Source organism: Myotis daubentonii, chromosome X, assembly GCF_963259705.1.
Source record: "Myotis daubentonii chromosome X, mMyoDau2.1, whole genome shotgun sequence".
Taxonomy (NCBI): Eukaryota; Metazoa; Chordata; class Mammalia; order Chiroptera; family Vespertilionidae; genus Myotis; species Myotis daubentonii.
The window spans coordinates 3,099,069-3,126,005 of NC_081861.1; the positions used below are offsets into that span (position 1 = coordinate 3,099,069).

Genomic DNA, 26,937 nt, shown 5'->3' on the forward strand with positions numbered 1-26,937 from the left:
CTGGTTGTTCAGGCATTTCGGTCACTTAGGCTTTTATATATAGCTTTTATATATATACATAAAATCATGTTGCACATCTTAAACTTACACAGTGTTATATGTCAATTACATTTCAATAAAGCTGGAAAAAATTTTAGTCATTCAGAGATGTAATGATACCCTGTGGGTTTTTTTTTTTATTCTTTATTTTTAATTATTAGTCAAGGTATTACAAATGTGTCCTCATCCCCCCCCATTAATCCCCCCCCACCCCGCCCCCGCACACTCATGCTCCCATCCCCCTGTTGTCCATGTCCATTGGTTTGGCTTATATACATGTATACAAGTCCTTCGGTTGATCTCTTCCCCTTACCCCCGCCCTCCCCTACTTTCCTTTTGGGGATTGATAGCCTGATCACTGTTTCTCAGTCTTTGGATCTGTCCCTTTTCATCAGTCTATGTTCTCTATAATCCACAAATGAGTGAGATCATGTGGTATTTATCTTTCTCTGACTGGCTTATTTCACTTAGCATAATGCTCTCCAGGTCCATCTATGCTGTTGCAAATGGTAAGAGTTCCTTCTTTTTGACAGCAGCATAGTATTCCATCGTGTAGATGTACCACAGTTTTCTAATCCATTCATCTACTGATGGGCACTTAGGCTGTTTCCAGATCTTAGCTATGGTGAATTGTGCTGCTATGAACATAGGGGTGCATATATCCTTTCTGATTGGCGTTTCTGGTTTCTTGGGATCTATTCCTAGAAGTGGGATCACTGGGTCAAATGGGAGTTCCATTTTTAGTTTTTTGAGGTACCTTGTGGTTTTAATTGATTTCTGTAGCTTCATAAAAGGGCTTAAAATTGGGTTATGTGAGCCCTCCAGTTTTATTCTTTTCCAAGCTATTTTGGTTATTCTAGTTTCTTTGATTTTACACATAACTTCTATAATCAGCTCATCTACAAAAAATCCTGGAATTTTTATTGGAATTACGTTAAATCTATAAATTAATTGGAGAGCGTTCTCATCTTAATGCTATTGAATCTTTCAATTCATGAACATGGTATCTCTCTGCCAAGGTCTTTGAATTTTTCATCATTGTTTTATAGTTTTCAGCATATGGATTTTGCTCCACATACTTTTAGTATATCTATATATTTCATATTTTTGGAGCTATTATAAATATTTTAAAAATTTTGTTTTCAATTCATTGTTAGTGCATAGAAATACAACATATTTTTTATGTTGAACTTGTATCCTATGGTCTTGCTAAACTCGTTTATTAGTTACAGGAGTTTTTGTTTTTGCTTTGTTTATCTCGGATTTTTTTGGGTCAGTTGTGTTTTAAGGAGACATTAAAAAAGTAAGAAAGCCCTAGCTGGTTTGGCTCAACAGATAGAGTGTTGGCCTGTGGACTAAAGGGTCCCGGGTTCGATTCCGGTCAAGGGCACATGCCCCGGTTGCAGGCTTGATCCCCCAGTGTGGGGCAGGCAGGAGGCAGCCGATCCATATTCTCTCTCATCATTGATGTTTCTGTCTCTCTGTCCCTCTCCCTTCCTCTCTGAAAATCAATAAAAACATATTTTTTAAAAAGTAAGAAAAATCTTTTATAGTTACCCATGCAACTACCATTTCTGGTGGTTTTCTGTATTCTGCATTAAGATTTTTTTCTGGTATAATTTTCCTTTTGTCTGAGGATTTTATTGTGTTTTGTCTTGTTTTTCTTTTAACATTTACTTAAACTGTAGGCCTGCTAGTGTTGAATTCTTTCAGCTTTTGGGTATCTGAAAAAGTGTACTTTCCCTTTCTTTTTTTGACAGATTTTTTGCTGAGTATAGAATTGTAGGTTGACAAATTTATTTTCCTTTCAGTAATTGTAAAGATGTTGTTCCGCTTTATTCAGCTTGCGTTTATTTGGCAAGAAAATTCCCCATACCTGTGTTACAGCCTGAAAAGTCTTTCTAGGCAGTAAGCCTGGGATAATTTTAGGGCTCACATCCTTTGTTTTCCCTTTCTCAAGAATTACTGTCATGTGTTCTCTGATATCCAAGGCCTGAAAACCCTTATTTCACACATTTTCTCTTTTTTTAGTTATTTAATTCAGGAGTAAATTTGGTCCATTTCATCACATCTTGGCTAGTAGCAGAAGGCCAAAGACTTAGGAATTTTAAATCTTAAATTTATTATAGACTGGAAGATTGAGGTGTCAAGAAGTATGTCATTCTAGTAATTCAGATTTTTGTCTTATTTGCAGAAGCTAGATTTAAGATTTCTCCTGAGATTAGTTGGTTGATTTTTTTTTTTTTTTTTTGCAGAGTATCTGTAACCATCAAATTTGTAATTTAGATGACTTAACATAGAAATTGAATATGAGCTTATTAGAGACTTAAACTAAGTTATATTTTGGATGGTCAGTGTTCATATTGTATATGAAAATACTTTAAATGAGTACTTAGTGTTAAGGCAGTTTTCTTTTAAATTCAGATTTTTGGTAAAATATGCTTTTAGAACTGGTTTTTCAGATGAACCTTTTCAAATTAGTAAAGCAGATTTTTAAAGAGTCACTAATAATGGGAGATACTTGAATATGCTTGATACTTTAACTCTTTAAATTCCTGAGTTAAAAACCTTTCCAACCATATTGGGAAAGTGTATATTTATGGTAGGCTACAGCAGGATTGCCTTCTAGTGGTTTAATAAACATGAGTCCTTGTGAAGTATCTAAGGAGTGGGTAATGCAACTCTCTGTCCCTTGATCTTTATTAATCAGGAAATAATTTTATTGTGTTTTGCTTTGTTGCTCACTCTTGCAGTTTATTTATTTTTTATTTTTATTTTTTTTAATTTATTTTTTTAATTAAATCTTTATTGTTCAGATTATTACATTTGTTCCTCTTTTTTTCCCCCCCCATAACTCCCCTCCTCCCAGTTCCCGCCCCACCCTCCGCCCTCACTCCCCACCCACTGTCCTCATCCATAGGTGCACGATTTTTGTCCAGTCTCTTCCCACATCTCCCACACCCCTTTCCCCCCCAAGAATAGTCAGTCCATTCCCTTTCTATGTCCCTGATTCTATTATAATCAACAGTTCATTCTGTTCATCAGATTATTTATTCACTTGATTCTTAGATTCACTTGTTGATAGATGCATATTTGTTGTTCATACTTTGTATCTTTACCTTTTTCTTCCTCTTCCTCTTCTTAAAGGATACCTTTCAGCATTTCATATAATCCTGGTTTGGTGGTGATGAACTCCTTTAGCTTTTCCTTATCTGTGAAGCTCTTTATCTGACCTTCAATTCTGAATGATAGCTTTGCTGGATAAAGTAATCTTGGTTGTAGGTTCTTGGTATTCATCACTTTGAATATTTCTTGCCACTCCCTTCTGGCCTGCAAAGTTTCTGTTGAGAAATCAGCTGACAGTCGTATGGGTATTCCCTTGTAGGTAACTGAGTTTCTTTCTCTTGCTGTTTTTAAGATTCTCTCTTTATCTTTTGCTCTTGGCATTTTAATTATGATGTGTCTTGGTGTGGTCCTCTTTGGATTCCTTTTGTTTGGGGTTCTCCGCGCTTCTTGGACCTGTAAGTCCATTTCTTTCACCAGGTGGGGGAAGTTTTCTGTCATTATTTCTTCAAATAGGTTTTCAATATCTTGCTCTCTCTCATCTTCTGGCACCCCTATAATTCTGATGTTGGTACGCTTGAAGCTGTCCCAGAGGCTCCTTACACTATCCTCGCATTTTTGGATTCTTTTTTCATTTTGCTTTTCCAGTTGGATGTTTTTTGCTTCCTCGCATTTCAAATCATTGACTTGATTCTTGCGCTCCTCTGGTCTGCTGTCGGGCGTCTGTATAATATTCGTTATTTCAGTCCGTGTATGCTTAATTTCTAGTTGGTTCCCTAATATAAGATCGAGGGTCTTATTAGTTTTCGTGTAGATCTCATTAAGTTTATCGGCAGCTTCTAAACAGTTCTTGAGAGACCTTAAAAGTGTGGTTCTGAACTCTATATCTTCCTTTGACAATTTTGTCCTGTTTCTTTGTCTCCGCATTTTGTTATGCTTCCTTGGTGCACCCCCTAGTGGTCTTTGTTCGCAGTCTTATAGTTAAATCTTGATTGTTGTAGCTAATTCCAGGGAGGGTTTGACCTCCAGGCCAAGTGGCTATGAGAATCAGCTGTGTCAGCAGTGAGAGAACTTCTGTCCTCTAGGGAGGTGCTAATCTAGCCTTTGCCTGAGGCTATCCGGCAAATGCCTCCGTGCAGGGCTTGGGCGGGGCGGGTCGCACAGGATCAACAGCGTGGGCCAGAGAGAGCCGTTATGGCAGCTCTCAGTCCTGTCCCCAGGGGCTCTGCCTCTCTGAGTCCCAGCACCCACTGCAAAGCTGGGAGAGAAAGCTGCACTCGCTCTGACCGAAGCCAGACAGTCCCGCTTCTCCCGTTTGAGTCTGGGTCCCTAAAGACTCGCCCGGATCTGGTGCTCAGAGTCTGCGACTCCCTCCCGATTGAAAACAACAACCGCGCCCTCCGCTGCCAGCCCGCTCCGCGCACTCCGCACCTCAGAATTTGACTTCAGCACTGCGCCTCTTCTGAGTGTCTGTGTGCGTTTCTCTTTCCTCCTAGTTGTAGGACTTCCACTCAGCCAGCGTTCCTGTGGTTCTGGGTGATGTCCCTTCCGTTTTTTGGTTTCACTTTTGAAGTAGTTGTTCAAAGCAGCAAACTCCGGCGTTAACCTATGCCGCCATCTTGGTTCTCCAATCCACTCTTGCAGTTTATAGTTCTCAGTAGCAGATCAAATTTTCATCAGTTGTTACTTAATTGTTTTTTCTTATTGATTCTTGGGAGATATATATATTCTGAATACGAGTGCTTTGTCATTAAAATATATTTTCCCAGTTAGTGACTTGCCTTTGTATTTGTGTGGTCCAATGTTGATGTAGTTGAATTTATCTGTCAACTTCCTTTTCATGACTTGCATTTTTAAAAATCTATTTTTAAAGAAATCCTACCCTATACTGATGTCAAATACATTTTGCTATGTTTTCTTACAAAAGGTTTAGATATTTTGCCTTTTACATTTAGCCCTTTAATCCATCTGGAATAGGTTATAGGAGACTAATGGTTATCCCCCCACCTTTTTTTTTTCTTCCCTTAGCAATAACCTATTGGCTCACCACCAACATTTATTGCATTTATATTTGCTGTGATTAAAATTGTATTAAATATATCCACGTATTGATCACCTTCTTTGATCTGCTTTTCCCCCCTTTCCATGTTTAGTGACTTTTTGAATATAAATTCTTGCCTGAGGTTTATATGTTCCCCTCAGATTGAGTGAATTTAGGGTTTTGGTTACAAATTTCTGGATATTTTTTCTCCAATCGTTGCCATTATGGAATGGGTAATTTTCCTTATTCTTTCAAGACCAGTTTTAAAATAAAGTTTAAAAAATTGTTTTATTATTATTAGATTTTAGCTTACACTTAGATTGAAGCTGTAGTCTATTGAGGTTTTAGTGTTCCGGGGGAGTGTATCTTAGTTGACTCCCCTTCTTGGGTGGCCTCAGGTTTTGTAGTCTGTCCCCTTAATGAGGCTTCTAAACCCAACACTCAGGTTTACATAAGCTTTCAAGTGTCCTCAGTGCAAAAAGTTGTTTAAGTACTCTCTGTACCTTTGCCTCTCTAAGTTATCATCCACCTCACCCCCAAGCCTATTCTTTTTAACTTCTTACTAGGTCAACTTCACGCTGAGAATGTGTGTCATTCCCACTGCCACCGTGTTTTGTCTGACATTTTTGTTTTTTAGCAGAGTGGCTGGCTGTGCAGGTTGTCTGAAGTGGAAGTACTTCTCAACCCTTTTCATTTTATGGCATGCATGTAAAACTGATAGTTCATGCTAATTACCAGGAAATACTGTTGAAGGCACTTAAGATTGGCGATGGTACATACACAAGGGCTCCGGCGAGAGGTTCAGGCTGCCCTGGCACCCTGGCTGTTCTTTTCCTGGCATCCCCAGAGGCTGAGGCCAGCTCTGTCTTAGCACTCCTGTTACCCATTCTTAGTGCATTTGTTGGAAAGCTTTGAGTGTAGAATATAACTCTAAGAAACAGCTGTGTGTGTGTGTATGTATGTATGTATGTATGTATGTATGTTATTTTTTAGTTCGTGAGAAGGGGGCAATTACAGAGCCTGAATCATGCTGGGCCAGTAAAAAAGAAATTGGACAGAAAAGAAAAATGGGATTAAGTTCTTTCTTTACACTAGAAGAAAATATTGCTGAATGTTTATCAGGACAGGGGTTGGGGATTTTCTAATTCTGAACTTAACATAGTATACATTGCAAAGGAAATAATTGGTTTTGAGAAACCTTTTACATCAAAATCTGTCTAAGAATTCATAGGCAAATGCAGACTGGGAAGAGATATTCTGCAGTAATATTATATATAAAGTACTTTATATATAAATAGCACCTGAAAAATCATTTAGGAAAAAAACACCTGTTTATATCTGTGATCAGGTTGATGGTTCATGAAAGAAGGTAATAAACTTCGCCGATAAATATTTGGAAAAAAGTTATCAAAACTGAAAATGAGCACTGCTGGTGGGAGATTAAATTGGTTCAACTTTGCTGGTGAGGTTATCAAAAGCCTTAAATTATGCTTTCCATTGACTGTGAGGAACTTACCTTGAAGAAATGTAAATTGACGAAATTATGTTCATCGGGTAATAGTAATAAAAACTTGGTTAACAACCAGATACTCTTCAGTAGAAACAAATTATGGCTTAACTGTTCAGTAAAATGCTATACAGTTGTTAACTTACTATAGATCTATATGTTTTGGCATGGTAAGCAGTTAATATATCAAATGAAAGATCATTTATAAAACTGCATACAAAGGTTTGTACTATTTGTATATGTGCATAGTAAAAGTCTGGAAGGCTATATTCCGACTGCTTAAACCTTTTTTTTTTTTTAAGTACTATCTTTGGGGAGAAGTCTTTATTATGTTACAGTTTCTCCAGTTTTGGGATTGTTCGTTTAATAAATCCAAGTGCCTTCTACATATTAGAAGTTGAAGAATTCAAAGCAGATTATTTTCGGTGGAGTTCATGCTCATAAATTTGTCTTCTTCCCCTCCCCCAATGGGGTGCTTGCTCCTTCCCCTTTTTTGTGCATTTATTATTTTAGAGAGATGTATAAGGCAAATGAATGCATATTTTGCTACCAAAGATGTTAATTTGAACTGCATATATTATAGCAAGCATAATAGATACGGTCTTTTACAACTTCATAGAGAATTGGTCTACGTAATTTTGTTGTAAATGGCTTTCTTTCTGTTTGTGTATTTTTGGAATTTTGAATTAAATGTACAGCTGAAATGACAGGGAGAATGATTGCTTGTAAGATTGTCTCTGTCTACCTCTGGATAAATAATATACCCTGTGGAGTAGAAAGCAAATGAAGTTAAAAAAAAAAAAAAAAGGTATAATGCTTATCACTTTACATGGGAAATCGCAGAATTACTCTGGGCTATATACTAGTATTTCATAGAAGTCACTGCTGAAATTCTACCTCATACTCTCCTTATCTCCAAATTTTAAATATACATTATTTTAGAGATTATTCAAGACTTAATTCATGTGCCTAATTTGAATGAGGCTTTATAAATAATGACTTGATTATACCCCATCTGCACAATGGTACATTTAGTATGATATAGAAAAACATTATTTGGAAAATAACTTAGCTATTTTTACCCAACAGCTTTTTAAAAATTCATTATTGGCCGTGGGTGTGTATATGTGCATGTGTGCTAGTGTAGAATTCATTAGTTCGTTTGGCTACATGCATCAACAATAAAGGTTGTAGAGTTAGTAGTAAACTAGCCAAATTGTTGAGACAGTATAACTTAATTTGCTTTTGTTGCAGTTGTATTTGGCCTTTTTTTTGGCAAATATACTAAAGAGAGAAAATGACAACAGTAGGTAAACTAAGGAGATAACAATTAAGAAGGTACAAAGAAAAAGAAGTAGCATGAAGCCATTTAACATATTTCATATTTACACCACATTTTGTCTGAACTGATATATATATATATATATATATATATATATATATATATATATATATATATATATATAATTTATTTTCTTTATTGATTAAGGTATTACATATGTGACCTTATCCCCCCCTTGCCCTCCACCTCCCTATTCATGCCCTCACCCCGGTGGTGTTTGTGTCCATTGGTTAGGCTTATATGCATGCATACAAGTCCTTTGGTTGATCTCTCCCGCTTACCCCAAGCCTCCCCTGACTTCCCTCTGAGGTTTGATGGTCTGATTGATGCTTCTCTATCTCTGGATCTGTTTTTGTTCATCAGTTTATGTTGTTCATTATATTGAGTGGTATTTTTCTTTCATTGACTGGCTTATTTTGCTTAGCATAATGTTCTCCAGGTCCATCCATGCTGTTGCAAATGGTAGGAGTTCCTTTTTACAGCAGCATAATATTCCATTGTGTAGATGTACCACAGTTTTTTAATCCACTCATCTGCTGATGGGCACTTAGGCTGTTTCCAAATCTTAGCTATTGTAAACTGTGCTGCTATCAACATAGGGATGCATATATCCTTTCTGATTGGTGTTTCTGGTTTCTTGGGATATATTCCCAGAAGTGGGATTACTGGGTCAAATGGGGTTCCATTTTAGTTTTTTGAGGAAACGCCATACTGTTCTCCACGGTGGCTGTACCAGTCTGCATTCCCACCAGCACGGCATGAGGGTTCCTTTTCCTCCACATCCTCGCCAGCACTTGTCATTGAACTGGTATATTATTATTTATATACTAGAGGCCTGTGCACAACATTCATGCACAGGGTCGGGGGGGGGTGGTGGTCCCTCAGCCTGCCCGACCTGCACCCTCTCCAATCTGGGAACCCTCAGGGGAGCCCTCTCCAATCTGGGAGTTTCTGTCTGTCTTTGTAATCATATGAACAAATTGTCTGAGACCCCAACTCAGTTTGGTTTGTTGTTCACAGAATAATAGAGGCATTTTTTTTTCCCCTTGCTTTATTGGCGGAGATTTCCTGGAAGTTTTAGGATATCTTCCCTTTAATTTTTCCTAGACACTCTGATTTTACTTATGTCTCTCACTTTTGCTTTCCTTCCATCCCCCACCGCAGCAGTAACTTGCTCCAGGCTCACTTTGCTCTAGTGCAGCGGTTCTCAATCTGTGGGTCGCGACCCCTTTGGGGGTCAAATGACCCTTTTACAGGGTTCGCCTAAGACCATTGGAAAACATATATAATTACATATTGTTTTTGTGATTAACCACAATGCTTTCATTATGTTCAATTTGTAACAATGAAAATGCATCCTGCATATCAGATATTTACATTACAATTCATAACAGCAACATTACAGTTATGAAGTAGCAACAAAAATAATTTTATGGTGGGGGTCACCCCAACATGAGGAACTGTATTAAAGGGTCGCGGCATTAGGAAGCTTGAGAACCATTGCTCTAGTGTCTAGTACAGTGGTCGGCAAACTGCGGCCCCTTGAGTGTGGCTCTTCCACAAAATACCACGTGCGGGTGCGCACGTACAGTGTGATTGAAACTTCGTGTCCACACTGAAGGGGCCAAAGAGCTGCATGTGGCTCAGGAGCCGCAGTTTGCTGACCACTGGTCTAGGAGATCCGTCTGCCACCAGAACTACAATTCCCAGCATTCCTGGTGCTCCCCGCACTCTGGGCTTCCACTTCCGGTCCTGGGGCTGCCACCAAAACTACTATTCCCAGAATTCCTGGTGCTCCCTGCGATCTTGGTTTTCCCTTCCTTCTCTGTCTCTGTCCCATGGCCTCCCACTCTGCCAAGTCTTCCAAGCCACCAGCTCTCCCTCTCTGCTCTCTGTCTGGCAGCTTGAGAAGCCAATTTCCCCAAGCTGCTCCACTCTCTGCCGGCTCTCCAGCTCTGCTCTCCGCCCAGCACCTGTGTATGCAAATTAACCCACCATCTGTGTTAATTTGCATACTCCTGATTGGCTGGTGAACGTAGCGGAGGGATGGTCAATTTACACATTTCTCTTTTATTATATAGGATAGGAGTAGTTGTGTTTTTCTGCCACATAGGTGGCTTTGGTTGGTTTATTTTGTATTTTGTTGTTGCTGATTTGCTTTCATTTGAATGTGTGTGTCTTTTTGAATAATGATCGCTTTTTATATGATTTACAGTAAAGCAAGGTGAGAAAACATGGTAAAGAACTGAGGCTAAATCTTCCTGTGGGATGGTGGGAGCAGGAAGTGCTGATCTTGTGTGTTGCTTTTCTGTTTGGTTTGGAGGTAGAGTTATAGAAGGAGCCAGTGTGTAGAAGTGTAAGAGGAAAAGCAACTTATGGAGCTCCTTTGTTTGAAAATGACTTTAGGTCCCTAGGCACAGCCATAGTTGAACAATTTACTGCTCAGAGGCTCTGGAGCCATAATGTTTGAATGCAGCCTCTGCTAGTTAGTAGCTATGTGACCTGGAGCACAGGATTAACTTTCTTTATGCCTGGGTTTTCCTATCTCTGAAGTAGGGTCTCCTTATCTCATGGAGTAATTGTGAGGATTAAATGAATAAACATGTGTAAAGTGCTTAAGGTAGTGACTGGTACATATCAAGAGCTCAAATATTAACTGTCAGCACTTGAATTACTAATGCTAAATTTATCTAGTTTGATTTCAGTAGTGTAGTCCCGTGAGAATATTTTTTCAGTATCGAAGCATTTTCAATAGTTTGTTTGAAAAGAATGGTACTTAAGGTTCTGTGCTAGTTCCTTGAATGGTACTTACTTACTCATTAGCATCCACTGAATGCAGGGTAGTAGGTCCAGAGAGGCTGAGAAATCCAGGATTGAGAGTGATGCTTAAAATTTTTTATACTGATTTTGTTGTGATGTAAATAAAAGGTGACATATATTAGTTGAAAATTGGAGTGAGGGAGATAGGGTAGAGTAACAGATGTATAAGTTCTTATATCGTTTCTAAAATGTTAGGTATGGGTAACAGCTAGATTTTTTTTTCCTTCCCTTTATGCTTTTTGTATTGTGTTAATGATTATTTCATTAGACTCTTTTTGTTTTTGTTTTTGAGGACTTTATCTTTTACAAGAATTCTCAAAGGCAGTCAGTTTCTGGCTTCTCTGGAATACTACTAATCCATATTGCTCCAGGAACTTGGACTTCCCTATCAGCTTTTGTGGCTTTAGTCATCTAGGTGATTCCAGCTAGGGAGAGGAGAGGTTGAAGCAGAGCATGTGCTTTCTTTATACCCATTTCACTACGCCACACCTGCAAGGATGGCTGGGGATCCCAGTACTCATTCTATCTAAACATATGCCTAATTAAATGTAGGGCTTCTATTAACAGAGGAGAGGAGATAGGATGATAGGGACACCTAAAATCTGAAGCAAGTTACACAGCAGTGCTTATATAAAATATGTAAATATTAATACGCAAGTGGGGAAAATATATGTACTTGCACCCGCACAAAATAATCTTGAATATAGATTTTTTTTTTTTTGGACATTTATTGCTTCTGGGAAAGGGAACTGGGTGGCTTGGGTCAGGATTGGGAGAAAGACTTTTCACTATAGTATACCCTTTAGAATTGGTGATGTATCGATTTTAATTTGTCAAAAATAACATGAAATTATAAAGAAAATTCTGATATATAAATTCAGGAATAGATATGTCATTAAGAATCAGTAATGCTTGAGATTATATCATTTAAAGCATGTAACTCTTCCCTCATTAAAAAAAATGTGGTGTGTTGAAATTTCAAAAAATGGTTTAGACTTGGATACTTTTAAAGATGTTTTAAAAGCAGCCAGACAAAGGCATTGCTGAGTGTCTAGAAAGGATAAGAATTTTAATTTATGAGACATATTTCTGGAAAGGATATCAACTTTAATGATGTAGACATTTTTAGGGTTTTGGGGGAACAGGTCAGGATAGTATGTTTTAAACATGCTTAAATCCCTTAATGTTTATAAGTAGTCAGCTGCTAAACCATCTTGTATGTCTGTGGCTGGCTTTTAGGAAGTATGGGCAGAACTGTGTACTTGTGTTTTATTATTGTCAAACTTAAAAGTTTGGTTTATTTAAAAGCATTGGTACATTTAAAACAGTAGTGATTTATACCTTAATGGAAATGATCCTATATAATAAAACCCTAATATGCAAACCGAACGACTGGCAGAACAACTGGTTGCTATGATATGCACTGACCACCAGGGGGCAGACGCTTAATGTAGGAGCTGCCCCCAGTTGGGGCCAGCGAGCAGGCGGCACCAGGCTGCCAGCCAAGGCAGGTGTCTTTGGGAGCCCACTGGTCGCCCCACAGATCAGCCCTGATTGCCGGCCAGGGCTAGGGACCCTACCCTATATATTGGGAACAGTCTCTTAGATTTAAAAATTAAAACCTGGCAAGGCTACTCTAACACTGAAAAAACAGGATGATGCAGCGATGACATGCATGAACTCTGGCTTGTACATTTTGTAGTCAGTCCTATTCTGACACTTAATAACTGTGTGACAAAGCCAATTACTTAACTTCTCTCTGCTTCAGTTTTTCCACCCAAAAGATGGGGAAAATGGTACTACTGCCTCAGAAGGATCATGTTCGGTACTACTTTTTATAATCAGGGCAAAAAAATGTAGCTGCCCATACAACAGCAAGATGCCTTTCACCTGTATAAAAAGTATGGTCACTGGTGCATGCAGCATCCCGGATTGCGAGGATTGGGCCTAAACCGGCAGTCAGACATCCCCCGAGGGGTCCTGGATTGCGAGAGGGCCCAGGCTGGGCTGAGGGACCTACCCCCCCCCCCGCCCCGCCCCGTGCATAAATTTTGTGCACCAGGCCTCTAGTTTTAAATAATAAGATTAATTGTTAGCATCCTGACTTGCAGCTCTTAAGAAATGGAAAGTTTAGGACAAAGAAGAGAGGGTTATTTGAGGACGTACAATAATAAAGTGACATTGCTTTGTTAATGCAAGAAATAATATATTACGCTACTGTTTTGTGACCATGAGTTGGGATATGGCCCCTCCCCTGAGAAAGCTTACAGGTGAGGGAGGCAGGAAGTACCTAGGAGCTTGATAAAGGGGAGGGGCTTCAGAAAAGGGGAGCCATCAAACTAGAACTGTGTTGAGATTCTATCTCAGGCATTTGTGGTAGGCATAAAAAAGGGGGGGCACACCATTGGGGTATGTAAATCTATATTAATTTATTCTAGTATTTGTATGTCACCACGCTACTTCAGCCAATCTTCTATATTGGAGGGTGGGGGGAGCAGAGGATCATTTGTTTAAGAGTTTCCTATGTTTAACAATCCTAAGATATTAGCAAGTGTCATATTTTAGTTAGGAACTTACCAAGTTCATCATAAAAGACTTTAATGCTTAACATTAAAAATAAATTGGTTATATAGCTGTGTTCATGAGCTCTAAACTTTATCAAGGTTTAGAAATAGAGGGTAATGATGATATTACTGTTCTGAGATAACACATTTTTCAAATAAGAAAAATAAAGCAGATATTAAACACAAATTATATTGAACATGATGGAAAATGGCACTATAATGGGGGAAGGCATCCAAGATCTTCACCTAGCTGGGAGGATGTTAATTCACTTTCCTTTGATTCTATTATTTAATGATTAACTGTTTATTTTCATTCTCAATGTTTTTCCCAGTATGTGGTAAGGAATAAGGATTATAAATATTATAAATATGTAAGCTACTAACTGTAAAGAACTATAGACTGTTAGAGTGATTTTTTGTGGAGGGCATTGCTCATCCCCAGTATAGGATATTCCATTTTTTTTAGGCTTTTCATTTATAAACGTAAGAAATTTTGCTTTCCTAGTATTTAGTATGTGGATTGAATATTCAGTTTTTTTAAAGCTTTAAAAATTAGCTAGCTATACACTCTCCATAGCCACCTGTCTTTAAATTTAAATAAAAATGAAAATGAAATAATTTAAAAATTCAGTTGTTGACTTGCACCGACCATATTTCTAGTGCTCAATTGCCACATGTGTCTAGGGGCTACTATATTGGGCAGATTGTAGAATATTTATATCATTGCAGAAAGTGCTCTATTGAATGATGATCTAGATACAAATGATTTTTATTCAAATTTTTGACTACCCTCACTAAAGGTAAGATGAATTCTGGAGGAAAGCATAATAATTTTTTAATGATGTCTTTATAAGAATAGAAATGGTACAGGTTAATTATGAAAACTCCAGAAAATATAGAGGAATAAAATGAGCAAAATAAAAAGAAGTTACTGTATGGCCTGACTATAGATTTTTTATTTTTAACATTTGTTTTATATATTATAGTCCTTTTTCTCTGCATGTGCGTGTACACACACACACACTCACTCTCACTCTCTATGAGGATGATTTTACTTGTGCATATTTAAAATTTCTAAAAAGAGCAAGAATATAAGAGTAACCCTTTTAATGGAAAATAGTTTTGCTTTATAGAAGTTTACCTGAACTTTGTTCTAAATCTAAACTACCTATATATCTTTTATGTTTATAGTTAGCTTTTGAATAAACATATTATTTAAAATACTGTGTTTAATTCTAGGTAATAGTATTAGAAATTATCTCATTTTCCTCCAACTGCTCCTTAAAATTGTTAGTATTTGCTTATATTTAATGTCAGGGCTTACCTCAAACACTGCAAATAAATTCATGATGTTTCACTGTGAAATGGTGACACAACGCTCTTGAAAACTATTCTGCCTTCTTGTTCACTTTTATCTCATTTGATACTTGGCTATGTCAGCATTGTCTTTGATCACTAACATTCCTTGTTAGTTTCATGCTAGTTTTGTTGGATATTACAAGTACTCCTTCACTTATGATGGAGTTACATTCTGATAAACCCATCAGAAGTTGAAAATACCCTAAGTCCAAAATGCATTTAATACACCTAACCTACCGCGAACATCATAACTTAGCCTAGCCCCGTGGTTGGCAAACTGCGACTCGCGAGCCGCACGCGGCTCTTTGGCCCCTTGAGTGTGGCTCTTCCTAAGCCTTAGAAGTACCCTAATTAAGTTAATAACAATGTACCTACCTATATAGTTTAAAAAATTTGGCTCTCAAAAGAAATTTCAATCATTGTACTGTTGATATTTGGCTCTGTTGACTAATGAGTTTGCCAACCACTGGAGCCCATTTCTGCTAAATGCTTATCACTTTCGTAAAAGTAAAATAAAAAAAAAATCATAAATTGAACCACTGTGAGTCAGTGACCCATCTGTATTATGAATTTGTTAATGAAGCCCGAGTATATGGATAGGTGAATTTAAAATGTGCTCATTCTGATTTTTACCTGTTACATTTCACACGATCAGAATTGTGTATAGTATTCATTTAATATTATTTACTTATATATTTTTAAAATATATTTTTATTGATTTCAGTGAGGAAGGGAGAGGGAGAGAGAGATAGAAACATTAATGATGAGAGAGAATCACTGATCGGCTGCCTCCTGCATGCCCCCCACTGGGATTGAGCTTGAAACCTGGGGATGTGCCTTGACCAGGAATGGAACCGTGACCTCCTGGTTTATAGGTCGATGCTCAACCACTAAGCCACACTGCCTGGGCTATGCTATTCATTTTAGATGTGTTTCTTTGCTTTATAGGAAATGAAAGATAGGCAATAGATGATCATGGTAATGGCATCAAGATATGGTGATAAGATGAAGTATATGATGTTGTCATGTTTTAGCTTAAGTTATTAAACAAAAGTTCTTTGTGTTTGTATCTTGAATCCTTTTTTTTTTTTTTTTTACCATGAAGCCATATTTGCTTGTAAATTTAATGCTAATCATCCATAGGAAATTGTCAGAGGAGTAGGAAAAGTTTCTAAGTATCTTAGTAAGAGTTTAGAAAAAACAAAGACAACTGTTTTAATGAGTGCTTTATTTAAATGTCATTGATAGCTTTAAAAAAGTCACTTATTTAATGTAAAATTAAGAATTGTTATTCTGTAGCCCAACAATTTTATAAATTTCTCTGATATTAAAAAGCACTAGAATAAATTGTATTTTTGTACTCTTAAGCATCAGCCAGATAGGATTAATATATGTCTTAAAGAAGATCTTGAAATTTCATGCCTCCAAATTATAGTAATTTCTTAGACTTCAGTGTAGCATCCAGACTCTTAATTATAAGGAAGCACAATGATTAATTTCAGTGATTGTGATTTGGTACACATGCACATTTAGATAGCTAGGAGTGGAATAGGAACTGAAGACAGTCTTGTTATAAATGTTAGGGTTCAAGGATAATAGAACCACCTCAGATTTGCCTTGTTTTAGGATGCCTTTCCCATATGTGCTTTGTACAGGTAAATTTTTAATATATACATTTTGAAATTCTCAATGGCTTTACTTTACAGGAGAAGACAAATCAAGGCATTTTAAGTGGGTGTTTGCTCCACATTACATTTTCTTATCCCATCAAAAGCTTTTGAAGAGGTGGTGAAAGCATTTTTTGATAATTAAAGCTATTCTAGTTCCTTTCTTTGTGGGCACTAAACCTGGATTTGTACCCAGAGATTTGAGAAATCATGCATATTTTCTTTTTTAGTGACTAGAACACACTATAACACAACATTGTACAGTAAACTGTTAGGGAAATTTTGACAAAATTATTTTGAAGCTTGAAACAGTCTTGAAAGAGTTAGAGCATTTTTTTCTTATCTAAGGAGAAAGTAAAGAAAGTTATTAAATACCTATGGAGTGCTAAGCATTGTGATAAACCCTTGAAGTTTTCCTTTTAAAAATATATATTTTTTTATTTTTCAATTAAAGGCGACATTCAATATTATTTTAGTTTGAGGTGTACATCCCAGTGGTTAGACATTATATAACTTACTAAGTGATCACCCCAATAAATATCTTACCCATCTGACATAACCATTATAATATTATTGACTATATTCCCTATGCTGTACTTGACATCCCTTTGACTATCCTGTAACTACCAATTTGTACTTCTTAATCCCTCCACCCTTTTCACCCTTCTCTACAATCCCCCCTCCCATCTGGCATCCATCAAAATGTTATCTGTATTTATGAGTCTATATCTGTTCTGCTTGTTTATTTTTTTTTAGAGTTAATTGTTAATCGATATGTATTTGCCATTTTATTGTTCATATTTTTAATATTTTTTTTCTTTCTTGTTTTCTTCTTAAAGAAGACTTCTTAAAATAGACCCATTTCATGTTATGTTGGCTTGGTGGTGATGAACTCCTTTAAAGTTTTCTTGTCTGGGAAGCTCCTTATATGTCCTTGGATTCTAAATGATAGCTTTGCTTGGTAGAGTAATCTTGGTTGTAGGTCTTTGCTTTTCATCACTTTGAATATTTCTTGCCACTCCCTTCTGGACTGCATAGTTTCTGTTGAGAAATCAGCTGACGGTCTTATGGGAACTCCCTTGTTGGTAACCAAATGCTTTTCTCTTGCTGCCTTTAAGATGCTTTCTTTGTTTTGAACCTTTTGCATTTTAATTATGATGTGTCTTGGTGTGGGCCTTTTTGGGTTCATCTTGTTTGGGACTCTGTGCTTTCTGGATTTTTATGTCTATTTCCTTCACCATGTTAAGGAAGTTTTTCTATTATTTTTTAAAATAGGTTTTTGATTTCTTACTCTTTTCCTTCTGGCACTCCATAATGTGAACATTGGTATGCTTGAAGAATTGTCCCAGAGGCTCCATACACTATCCTTATTTTTTGGATTCTTTTTTCTTTTTGTTGTCCTGATTGGGTGTTTTTTTGCTTCCTTATATTCCAAACTAGTGGCTTGGTGCACAGATTCATGCACATTGAAAGAAAATTAATTAGAAGAAATATTTTAGTATTGCTAGTCACCCTTTCTCTATAATAGAAGTGTCAACCAAATTCATGATTGACAGTGACAGTGTGATTGGCTCCAGTGAGAATTTTACATGTATTGTGCATGTGAGAGTCAACGTTTATTTTTAAATTGCCAGTGTGCATCATATGTACTGGATGGTTGGACGTATGTATCATAGGTCACTTAGCCTTTTATATATATAGATAGCTGTTTGATTCTCAGATTCATCAACTCTACTATTGATTCCCTTTAAAGTATTCTTCATTTCAGTTCATGTATCCTTCATTTCTGACTGGTTCTCTTTTGTGGTTTTCTTGTCCTTTTTTATTATGTTGAAGTTTTTGCTGAGTTCATTGCTCATCCTTATAACCATTGCTTTGAACTCTGCATCTAGTGGATTGCTTGTCTCCATTTTGTTTAGTTCTTTTTTGGAGTTTTGTTCTGTTCTTTCATTTGTGACATGTTTCTTTGTCTCCTCATTTTGGCAGCATCCTAGTGTTTGTTTCTGTGTATAGAGTTGCTACGTCTCTCAATCTTCATTGAGTGGCCTAATTGTAGTAGGTTTCCTGTAGGGTCCAGTGGCACAACCTCCCTAGTCACCCAAGCTGGGCATTTCAGGCCTGGGACACTTAGACATATGGGGCATGCCAAGGCCAAGGGCAGATGCTGCTTGTTTGAGAGATTTTAGGAAAAGTCTGTAGCCTGAGCCAAGATAGGCCATTGGTATGGAAAAGCCACTGGAAACAGCTTGGGTGGGCCTGCAAGTTGGATGGGATGGGGGTCTCATGGAATCACCAAGACAGGGTGAACAGTGTTAGCCAGGTTGATGGAGACTCAGATATGGCTCCCGGCTATTGGCTTTGTGTGAGAAGGGCTCAGAAAAGGAACAGTGGCCTCTGCTAGCACTTCTTTTTGAGAGAAAACCACCATCCCAGACCTCGCCTTGGTGCCAGACAGTTCCTGGTGCCCTTCGAGCTGCTGCCCTAGCAATGTAGCTCAGAGGGCGTGAGTCCGAGTAAGTCCATGGCCGGCCCATTAAGATCCTTCCTTCTTGTCTCACACAATCACAATCCCAGCTGGTTTTTACAGTCAGAGTTGTGCGGACTTCTCTTCCTGGCATTGGAACCCTGGGCTCAGGGGCCTAGTTTGGGTCTGGGACCCCTCATTTCTCAGGGTGAACCTCTGCAGCTGAGATATCCCTCTTGATTTTTATCTGCCACATGTGGGTGTGGGACCGGCCTGTTCGGCATCTCCATCCCTCCTACCAGTCTGGATGTGGCTTCTTCTATATATCCTTAGTTTTAGGACGTCTTCTGTTCAGCTGGATTTCAGGTTCTGAATGATAGTTCTATAGTTTATTTGTAATTTTGATGTGGTGGTGGGAGGATGCAAGTACTACATTTACTTACCCCACCATCTTGACTAGAAGCCCCTAAAGTTTTCTAATTTTATTCCTTTTGCCAGCCCTTTGAATGTTATTAATACACAAAAAAGAGAGGCTAAGTTCCCCAGGCTCTTCTGTAGCAAATGATAACTGGAATATGTCAGAGTCCAGAATTATCTTCTTTCCATTGTTCATTTTCTCATGCAGTCCCTTGGATTTTTTTTTTAAGATAAGCTTAAAATATTGTTTCTTGTTTTTTTGTTTTTCTTCAGGGAAGGAACAGTGAGAATGAATGCAAATGCATGTATAATAGTGTGGGGAAGGATTAGGAATAGAATGAGAATTGGTGGGTTTGATGTATTTCATGAGGAGACAGTTGAAAGGCAATTTATGGCAGTTTAAACTGGTAGAGGTTATGGCAGAAAGTAGCTGTTAAGTATAAATGGAAGTTATTAATATTATTCTGGCGATTCTATGAATTGTCACATAACTTAATAAAGTTCTTTCTATTTGTTGGAAAGATGGATATTACTTATATCAACAGAGACCATAGTAATAATTTAGATTTATAGCTTATGAATAAAATTATCAGAGTGCTCCTACATTATCTTATTTGGCAAGCATCTTCATTTTATAGATAGGAAAAACTCTTATGTAATAACTAGTGGCTCTTTTAATAAACACTTAGGTATTCTAAAGAGTGCTGCATTCACCCTGGTGCCTCTTGTGCACCGGAGGGCCGTGGGTTTGTTCCCTGGTCCGGGTGTGTATGGGAGGCAGCTGATCGAGGAGCCTCTCTCACTTCAATGTTTCTTTCTCCCCCTTCCCCCTTTTCAAAATAAAATAAAATAAAATAAAATAAAGAATGCTACATTGAGTATGTCTGAGGTAGAAGTGAAATAAATATATTGATTTCTTGGATAATTAAATGGAAGATGTGTGCATTATGTCAGGAAGGAAATGCATTTTAGGGTTTTGTCTTTTTCTTAAATGTTTGTATTTTTTATTTCTAGGCTGTTCGCTGCTACGAATCTCTAATCTTAAAAGCTGAAGGAAAAGTGGAGTCTGATTTCTTTTGTCAATTAGGTCACTTCAACCTCTTATTGGAAGATTATCCAAAAGGTAATTTTTCCCCTTGTTAATTACTGTTTGATTTATATATGTGTTTAAAATAATTGTGATAGTTTGTACCCTATCTTTATCAAGGGTACTACCAGTTTTACTTCTAAGAAATTGTAAGCTTATGAACATCCTAAATGAGAAAAAAGAAAGGAAGAAAGAAAGAAAAAAGCAGGATAGATGGAAATGTGAAGAATTCATGTAACTCTATGTAAATTATCTATAGACCATTCAGTTAAACTTATAGCCACCTACATGTGCACTACCGTTTTGTTCTACCTTATGAAAAAATTCCTGCCCATCAAAGGTTGTACCATAGTAGAAAGTGAGCCATTGGTGGACACTTTAGAAAAATAACACAAACACAGCATTTCTTTTTTTTTTTTTTTAATTTAATCCTGGCTATAAAACTTCCATTTTAGCTAGACCAGCGGTTCTCAACCTGTGGGTCGCGACCCCTTTGGCGGTCGGACGACCCTTTCACAGGGGTCACCTAAGACCATACTGCATATCAGATATTTACATGATGATTCATCACAGTAGCAACATTACAGTTATGAAGTAGCAACGAAAATAATTTTATGGTTGGGTCACAACGTGAGGAACTGTATTTAAAGGGCCAGAGGTTGAGAACCACTGAGCTAGACAATATTTGAACAAAAATGTGATATGTAGCCATGTTATTTATTGTAAAGGTAAATAACACAGAGAGATGATCAGATATGAGCATGAGCATTGGTTAAAACAAGATTTTTATTCATTTTTTTTCCTATAAGAATTGAAGTGAGTTAAATAACTGGAGGTAGACCCCGAAGAAGTGTCCTTTTTATTTTACTAAACTGCTGATCCCCCAACCATTACTCACTTAGGAAGTTGAAAGCACCCCCAAAATTATCTTCCTCAATACCAAAGGTAAATCTATAGCAAAAACTGCATCTTTATAAGCAAAAACATTTTAACCTTTGATTGTAGTAAACATCTTAATGTAGAGTGGTTGGATTTATTATGCTTGTTTCCACATATGTGTTTAGTGGGCAGAACAACTGGTAGGTTATTATAGGGCTAGAGTGAAGGATTGCTGGCATTTAGTATTGATGTTTTATTATGCTACTTTTGTGTTAAGTCAAGTGAACACTTTCCTAATGAAAATGCAATTTTAGTTTGAGACAGGTGTAATCTATGGATTTTGGAGTTAGGCATGCTTGCTTGCTTTTTGTTTGTTTGTTTGTTTGTTTATTTATAGCAGCTCATCTCTGTTGTTTACCATTAGCTGCATTACCATCAGCAGTTTATATATACATCCCAGGGCTTCTGTCTTCTAATCTAAATGAGGGGAGGAGGCTATAGCTTAGACGTTTTGAGATTGTTATGTGAAACTAGTATTTAGCAAGTTGACTTCAGGATAACAGACATTAATAATTATTTAATACTCTATTAGATGTTTTTATTTTAATTAAATTAATAAGTTATTTAAAGGAAACCATTACACAAAAGAAACATAATAGGTATCTGTGCAATCTGATTTTTTAATGCTGCACTTTTGTTTTTTTGTACAGCACAGTAATTTGAGAGCACATAAATAGAGACCCAAACTTGAAAATTAGGTTTGCATGTGGGCCTTATGTCCTTGTTGCTTATAGATCATTAAAATATGTATTAGCTTTTTAAAAAAATATTTTTAATGATTTTGGAGAGGAAAGGAGAGGGAGAGAGAGTTAGAAACATCGATGAGAGAGAAACATCGATCAGCTGCCTCCTGCACACCCCCTACTGGGGATGTGCCGGCAACCAAAGTACACGCCCTTGACCAGAATCGAACCTGGGACTCTTTAGTCCACAGGCCGATGCTCTAGCCACTGAGCCAAACCAGTTAGGGCTGTATTGGCTTTGAAAACTATTAGTTTATGAATTTAGCTACATTTTCCATTTATAACATGTTTGGCTGTGAAGGTAATGAAGAATACAAAAATACTTGTTTTGGAAGGTGCTTTTTTCTTTTTTGGAAGGTGAGGTAGGGGGCATGTGTCAACTGGACTATATTGGCAGACTAGCTGGAGGAAATAATCTAATAAAATGGGAAAACAGAAAGATAACCTAAGGATTTAAGTCTTTGAAAAGATGTGCTCTTAGACCCACTTACCGTTGTGTAGATGAACTGGCCATTTATAGGTCATCAGTAGGTTGATTCTTTGTTATAGGAAGAAGAGGAATGAGAGGATAGATGCAGAGGTATGCATTTTAAGTATTTCTAGCTGATGGCTTGTATTTCCTAGATGTGATTTGTTGTGTGTTTTTTTTTTTATAATCTTTGAAGTTTCATTGACCACATTCCCACTTTAAAAAAATTCCTTTAAAAATACCAATTATTGAATTATTTCTATCCATTCTCTTCACTGTCTTCCTGTAAGTCCAAAACTAGTAGCCCTCACACACCCTACCACCACCACTACCAATTGATTGGAAACATTTGTTACCTCAGGCTGCTTCACTTTTCTCTCTTTGGCACCAGGACAAAATGAAAACCTCCAACCCCAGCCAAAAAAACATGTATTTTTAGAGAACAGATTATATAGCATAACTTTTTGGGGAGTATACATAAGACTTGGAGTGAACATGTGAATAAACTGCTCAGGTATATGTATGTGGGGGACTTATTGGCCCTGTTATTGTGAAGATAGTTCTTTATTGTCCTGAGTCGTCATTGTTGTGTGAAATTTTCTGAGTTTGGAATTCCTTGTGAAAAACTGATTCTATTTTTATACTAGAAAATGGTAGAATTCTACTCTTTTTTGTTCACACTTTTGGATTGTGGTTTTTCTCATCTTCTTTGTCATTCTGGTCCCATCTGCTTCCTGTCTTATAGGAATTCCTAAAAATTTTCTGATCTGCAGATGATATACTTTGATTATCATTCCTGTTATAGATTTATTCATTAAAATATTTTTTCTGCCATTTTAGATGAATTTGAAGCAGAAGGAAAAAAGGCTTTGTAAAATTTTAACCTTTCTTGTTGATAATGTGTATAGTCTAAAAACATTGCTATCACTTAATTAGGTCATTTGGCTTCTAGGAATTTATCCTGAAAAAGTAATTGGTCTAGGTTGGATTCCTCTAGAGCAGTGGTTCTCAATCTGTGGGTCGCGACCCCTCTAGGGGGGTCGAACGACCCTTTCACAGGGGTCGCCTAAGACCATCGGAAAACACATATATAATTACATATTGTTTTTGTGATGAATCACTATGCTTTAATGATGTTCAATTTGTAACAATAAAATTGGAGGTCACCACAACATGAGGAACTGTATTAAAGGGTCGAGACATTAGGAAGGTTGAGAACCACTGCTCTAGAAGGAGTTTACATATAGGATGTTTAGTAAGGAATGCCTTTAGGATCAACACCTGTGGAAGGTGGGGATGGAACTAAGATTGGACAGAGGGAGATAACTTCTGTGACAACCTTGGCCTACTCCATCGGGAGCTCTGGAGCTAGAATAGATAACTAGGTCTTTATCTTCCATCCATTCGATAATTTATGTGGGCCAGCCTGGGAAGGACTGTGACTTCAGCAAGGAAGCTCTCTGCAGCTAAGGCATTTCACTGCTAGAGGCTGTGTGCATGTAGGATTCCCAACAGTCCTTTCTTCAAGTGGGATTTGAGTGGTTTTTCATTGTCTTATCATACCTCCTCACTCCTAACCTCAAAGCTAACCCATTGACCTCAGCTGAACCAAACAGCTGATGGAGCTGTTAAACTGCCTTAAGCCATGGAGATGGTGCAGTGATTTTTCTTCTTTGGGTTGGAGAACAACTGAGAAGCAGCGAACCCTGGGCTGAAAGGCAAGCATATATATTCTTGTGAATATATGTGATGGAGCCTTGGAGCAGTGTAATTAATAGAATTATATGTAAATATCAAGTAAATATGCATGGCACATTATATGAGAGGGTAATCACTAAGTTAGTTACTTAGAAAATCAAGTAGCAGATTATCTCAGCGTATACAGCAAAATCATAAAAAGATAGAAACCGCGAGATAAGAGACTAGGGCAAGGGTGGGCAACCTTTTTGTGAGTGTGTGCCAAAATCAGCAAAATCTCTGACTTAAAATTCTTCTGTGTGCCAACCCTAATTTTTTGAGAACATGTTACGCCTACTTGATAACTCTCAAGGTGTATGTATGTGAAGAACCTTGAAGAAATAAAATTCATTCGAGCGACAAAAACACAGTATATGATGATGAAAAATACATTTATTTTTTAATGTATACATGTACACTGATAGTCCGACAGAAAACTTTATGATTCTGTTTGACATTATCAGTGGGGCTTTTGCTGCTGCATCACTGATGACAGAGATTTTACATCAGGTTTATATTTCGTGACCTTCAGAGGTATGCACGAGCTACTACTTTCATCCGTCAGGCTACTCCTGTTACGAGACTTAACAAAATTCATCACTGAGCACAAAGATTCACAAGCGTATGTGGATGAAACCAAAACACTGGTCGGATCTAGGAAGGCCGGGAGAGTTAAGGCAGAGGCATAGAAATTGCTCTTCCCCCTCTCGTCAATCCATGTCTATGGTCTTTAAGATAACTTGTTATGTAAAATTATTTATTTATCTAAGATGCACCTACACTGAATTTATCTGGAAAATAAAAAAGTCGATATTAAGAAAAAAATTGTAAATGGAAGATGATGAGAGAGGGTTTCGCGTGCCAGCAAAAGTTACTGGCGTGCCATGTTTGGCACGTGTGCCAGGGGTTGCCCACCCCTGGACTAGGGGCTGGATAGTAGGAGTTTTGGAAGTTAAAAAAAAATTAGTTGAAGGAGATATAATAATTATTGCTGATATTAGTATGAAAAACTAAAAAAATAGTTTCTTTCTGGTTTGTTTAAAAATAGTTTCTTCCTGGTTTGTGGTGAGCTAGAAGCTTTTCCTGAAATTCCAGCCAGTGATAGATTTTCCTTCCTCAAGTAATTGGTCATTTGTTGCATTGTCTGTCACTTTTGGGAAAAATAGGTTTTCATTGTTTTAGTTACAATTGGCTAGGACAAGTTACTTACATTCCAAGCGTTGTTAATGTGGGGAAGTCTTAAGTCAGAGTTGGCGCGCTCTCTCTTTTTTGTCTTTCTTGATTGGAATGACAATACTCCATCTTGAGATATAGATATAGATATAGATATAGATATAGATATAGATAGATATAATATAAGAACAGAAAGTACATATTTTTTCAATAACTTTGACTTTGGTTTCTTTAAGAATTATCAATTTTTTTATTTTTGCATGGTTCACTTATTGCTATGGCTGTTGGAAGTAAAGGTTGTGATTCTTTTAAGAATCTGCTCTTTGTTTAAAGCTTCTTTCAGATAGTCATTGGGAATTAGTTTGTATAGCATATATGTTTGCGATACAATACAAATTGACTTTTGAAATAAAAATGATATAAAAATCCAGAACATTGACGTATACCGACATAATATCCACAGAATGAATATTATGTATCTCTGAAAACTGATACAGTTTAACGTGATTGTTTCATGTTTTCATTGCATTCACAGTTATTGTACCCTATTTTTCCATATAACTTCATAAATGTATTTTTTTTTAACCACTAATACCTTCATTCACTTTCTTTACAATTTGAGAACCACCAATTTTCTTCAGTCTACTCGTGGCCTAGAGTTAGAAAATATAATTGAGAAATAACTGCAAGTAAGCACAATAGTGACCATACCGAGGTTGGTAGAAGCCTGTGTCCAGTCAACAAGCAAACGTTACAGTAGCTTCAAGAACCAGGGAGCTGGTGGCAGAACATATTGAAGGAACACAAAGAAGACACCTACTTGGTGTCTCTTGTGGTAAGCCAAATGTGAGACACAAAGTCCTTGCGTATGTTATTTTAATAATGACAGAGAAGTATTAAATCTTAGATTTCAGTAGATGTATTAGTTTGACTTGAAGACCTCAGTGAAAATACTGACACAGGAGTAAACTTTTCTAATTTCCTGTTTGCTCCTCTCTATAATCTGAAATCTTTTCAGACTTGTGGAGAGAGGAACATGGGATCAAAGGTCTGCTGTGGTAGATGCTGTCCAGGGTTTTTTTTCAAATGTTAATATGTATTAATATAAATGCTATATATTATAACGGAAGGTGTGCTTTAGACATAGATTTGAAAAGGTAGAAAGCTGACTAGAGAGGTCGGCACATCAGTCATTTATATACAATGAAACAGTTAATATAAGCTCTCTGAGATAGCATTTATCCCAAGGTATAAATACAGTTTTTCAGTTCAGCCACAGAAAAACAAAGAAATCTACGGACTTAATAACCTTAGGCAACCACAACCTGTTCTGACCTAAAGATGGCAGTCAGTGCAACTGACGGATTTTGTGTTCTTTCCTTTCCTTCCCTTCCATACCCATAGACTCAACCACTAGCAGCTAACCTGCCTATAATGTTACACATTGGGCTAGGGATGAAAAGAGAAATGCTGAGTTCTGCCTGAAGTAAATGTATGGTCTAATAT

The 26,937-nt window shown here is 37.2% G+C and overlaps 1 protein-coding gene across 20 annotated transcripts in view; it reads left to right on the top strand.

The window, feature by feature from the left end:
- The window catches only part of KDM6A (lysine demethylase 6A), a 175,622-nt gene that overhangs the window by 46,744 nt on the left and 101,941 nt on the right, over positions 1-26,937 (top strand). For 17 of the 20 annotated variants that reach the window (XM_059678859.1, XM_059678855.1, XM_059678861.1 and 14 more), the window contains exon 3: positions 20,298-20,406. The exons of the other annotated variants lie outside the window; for them this stretch is intronic. In XM_059678859.1, coding sequence (XP_059534842.1) covers positions 20,298-20,406 — 109 coding nt within the window. The remainder of the gene's footprint in view (positions 1-20,297; positions 20,407-26,937) is intronic. 20 annotated transcript variants of the gene reach the window in all.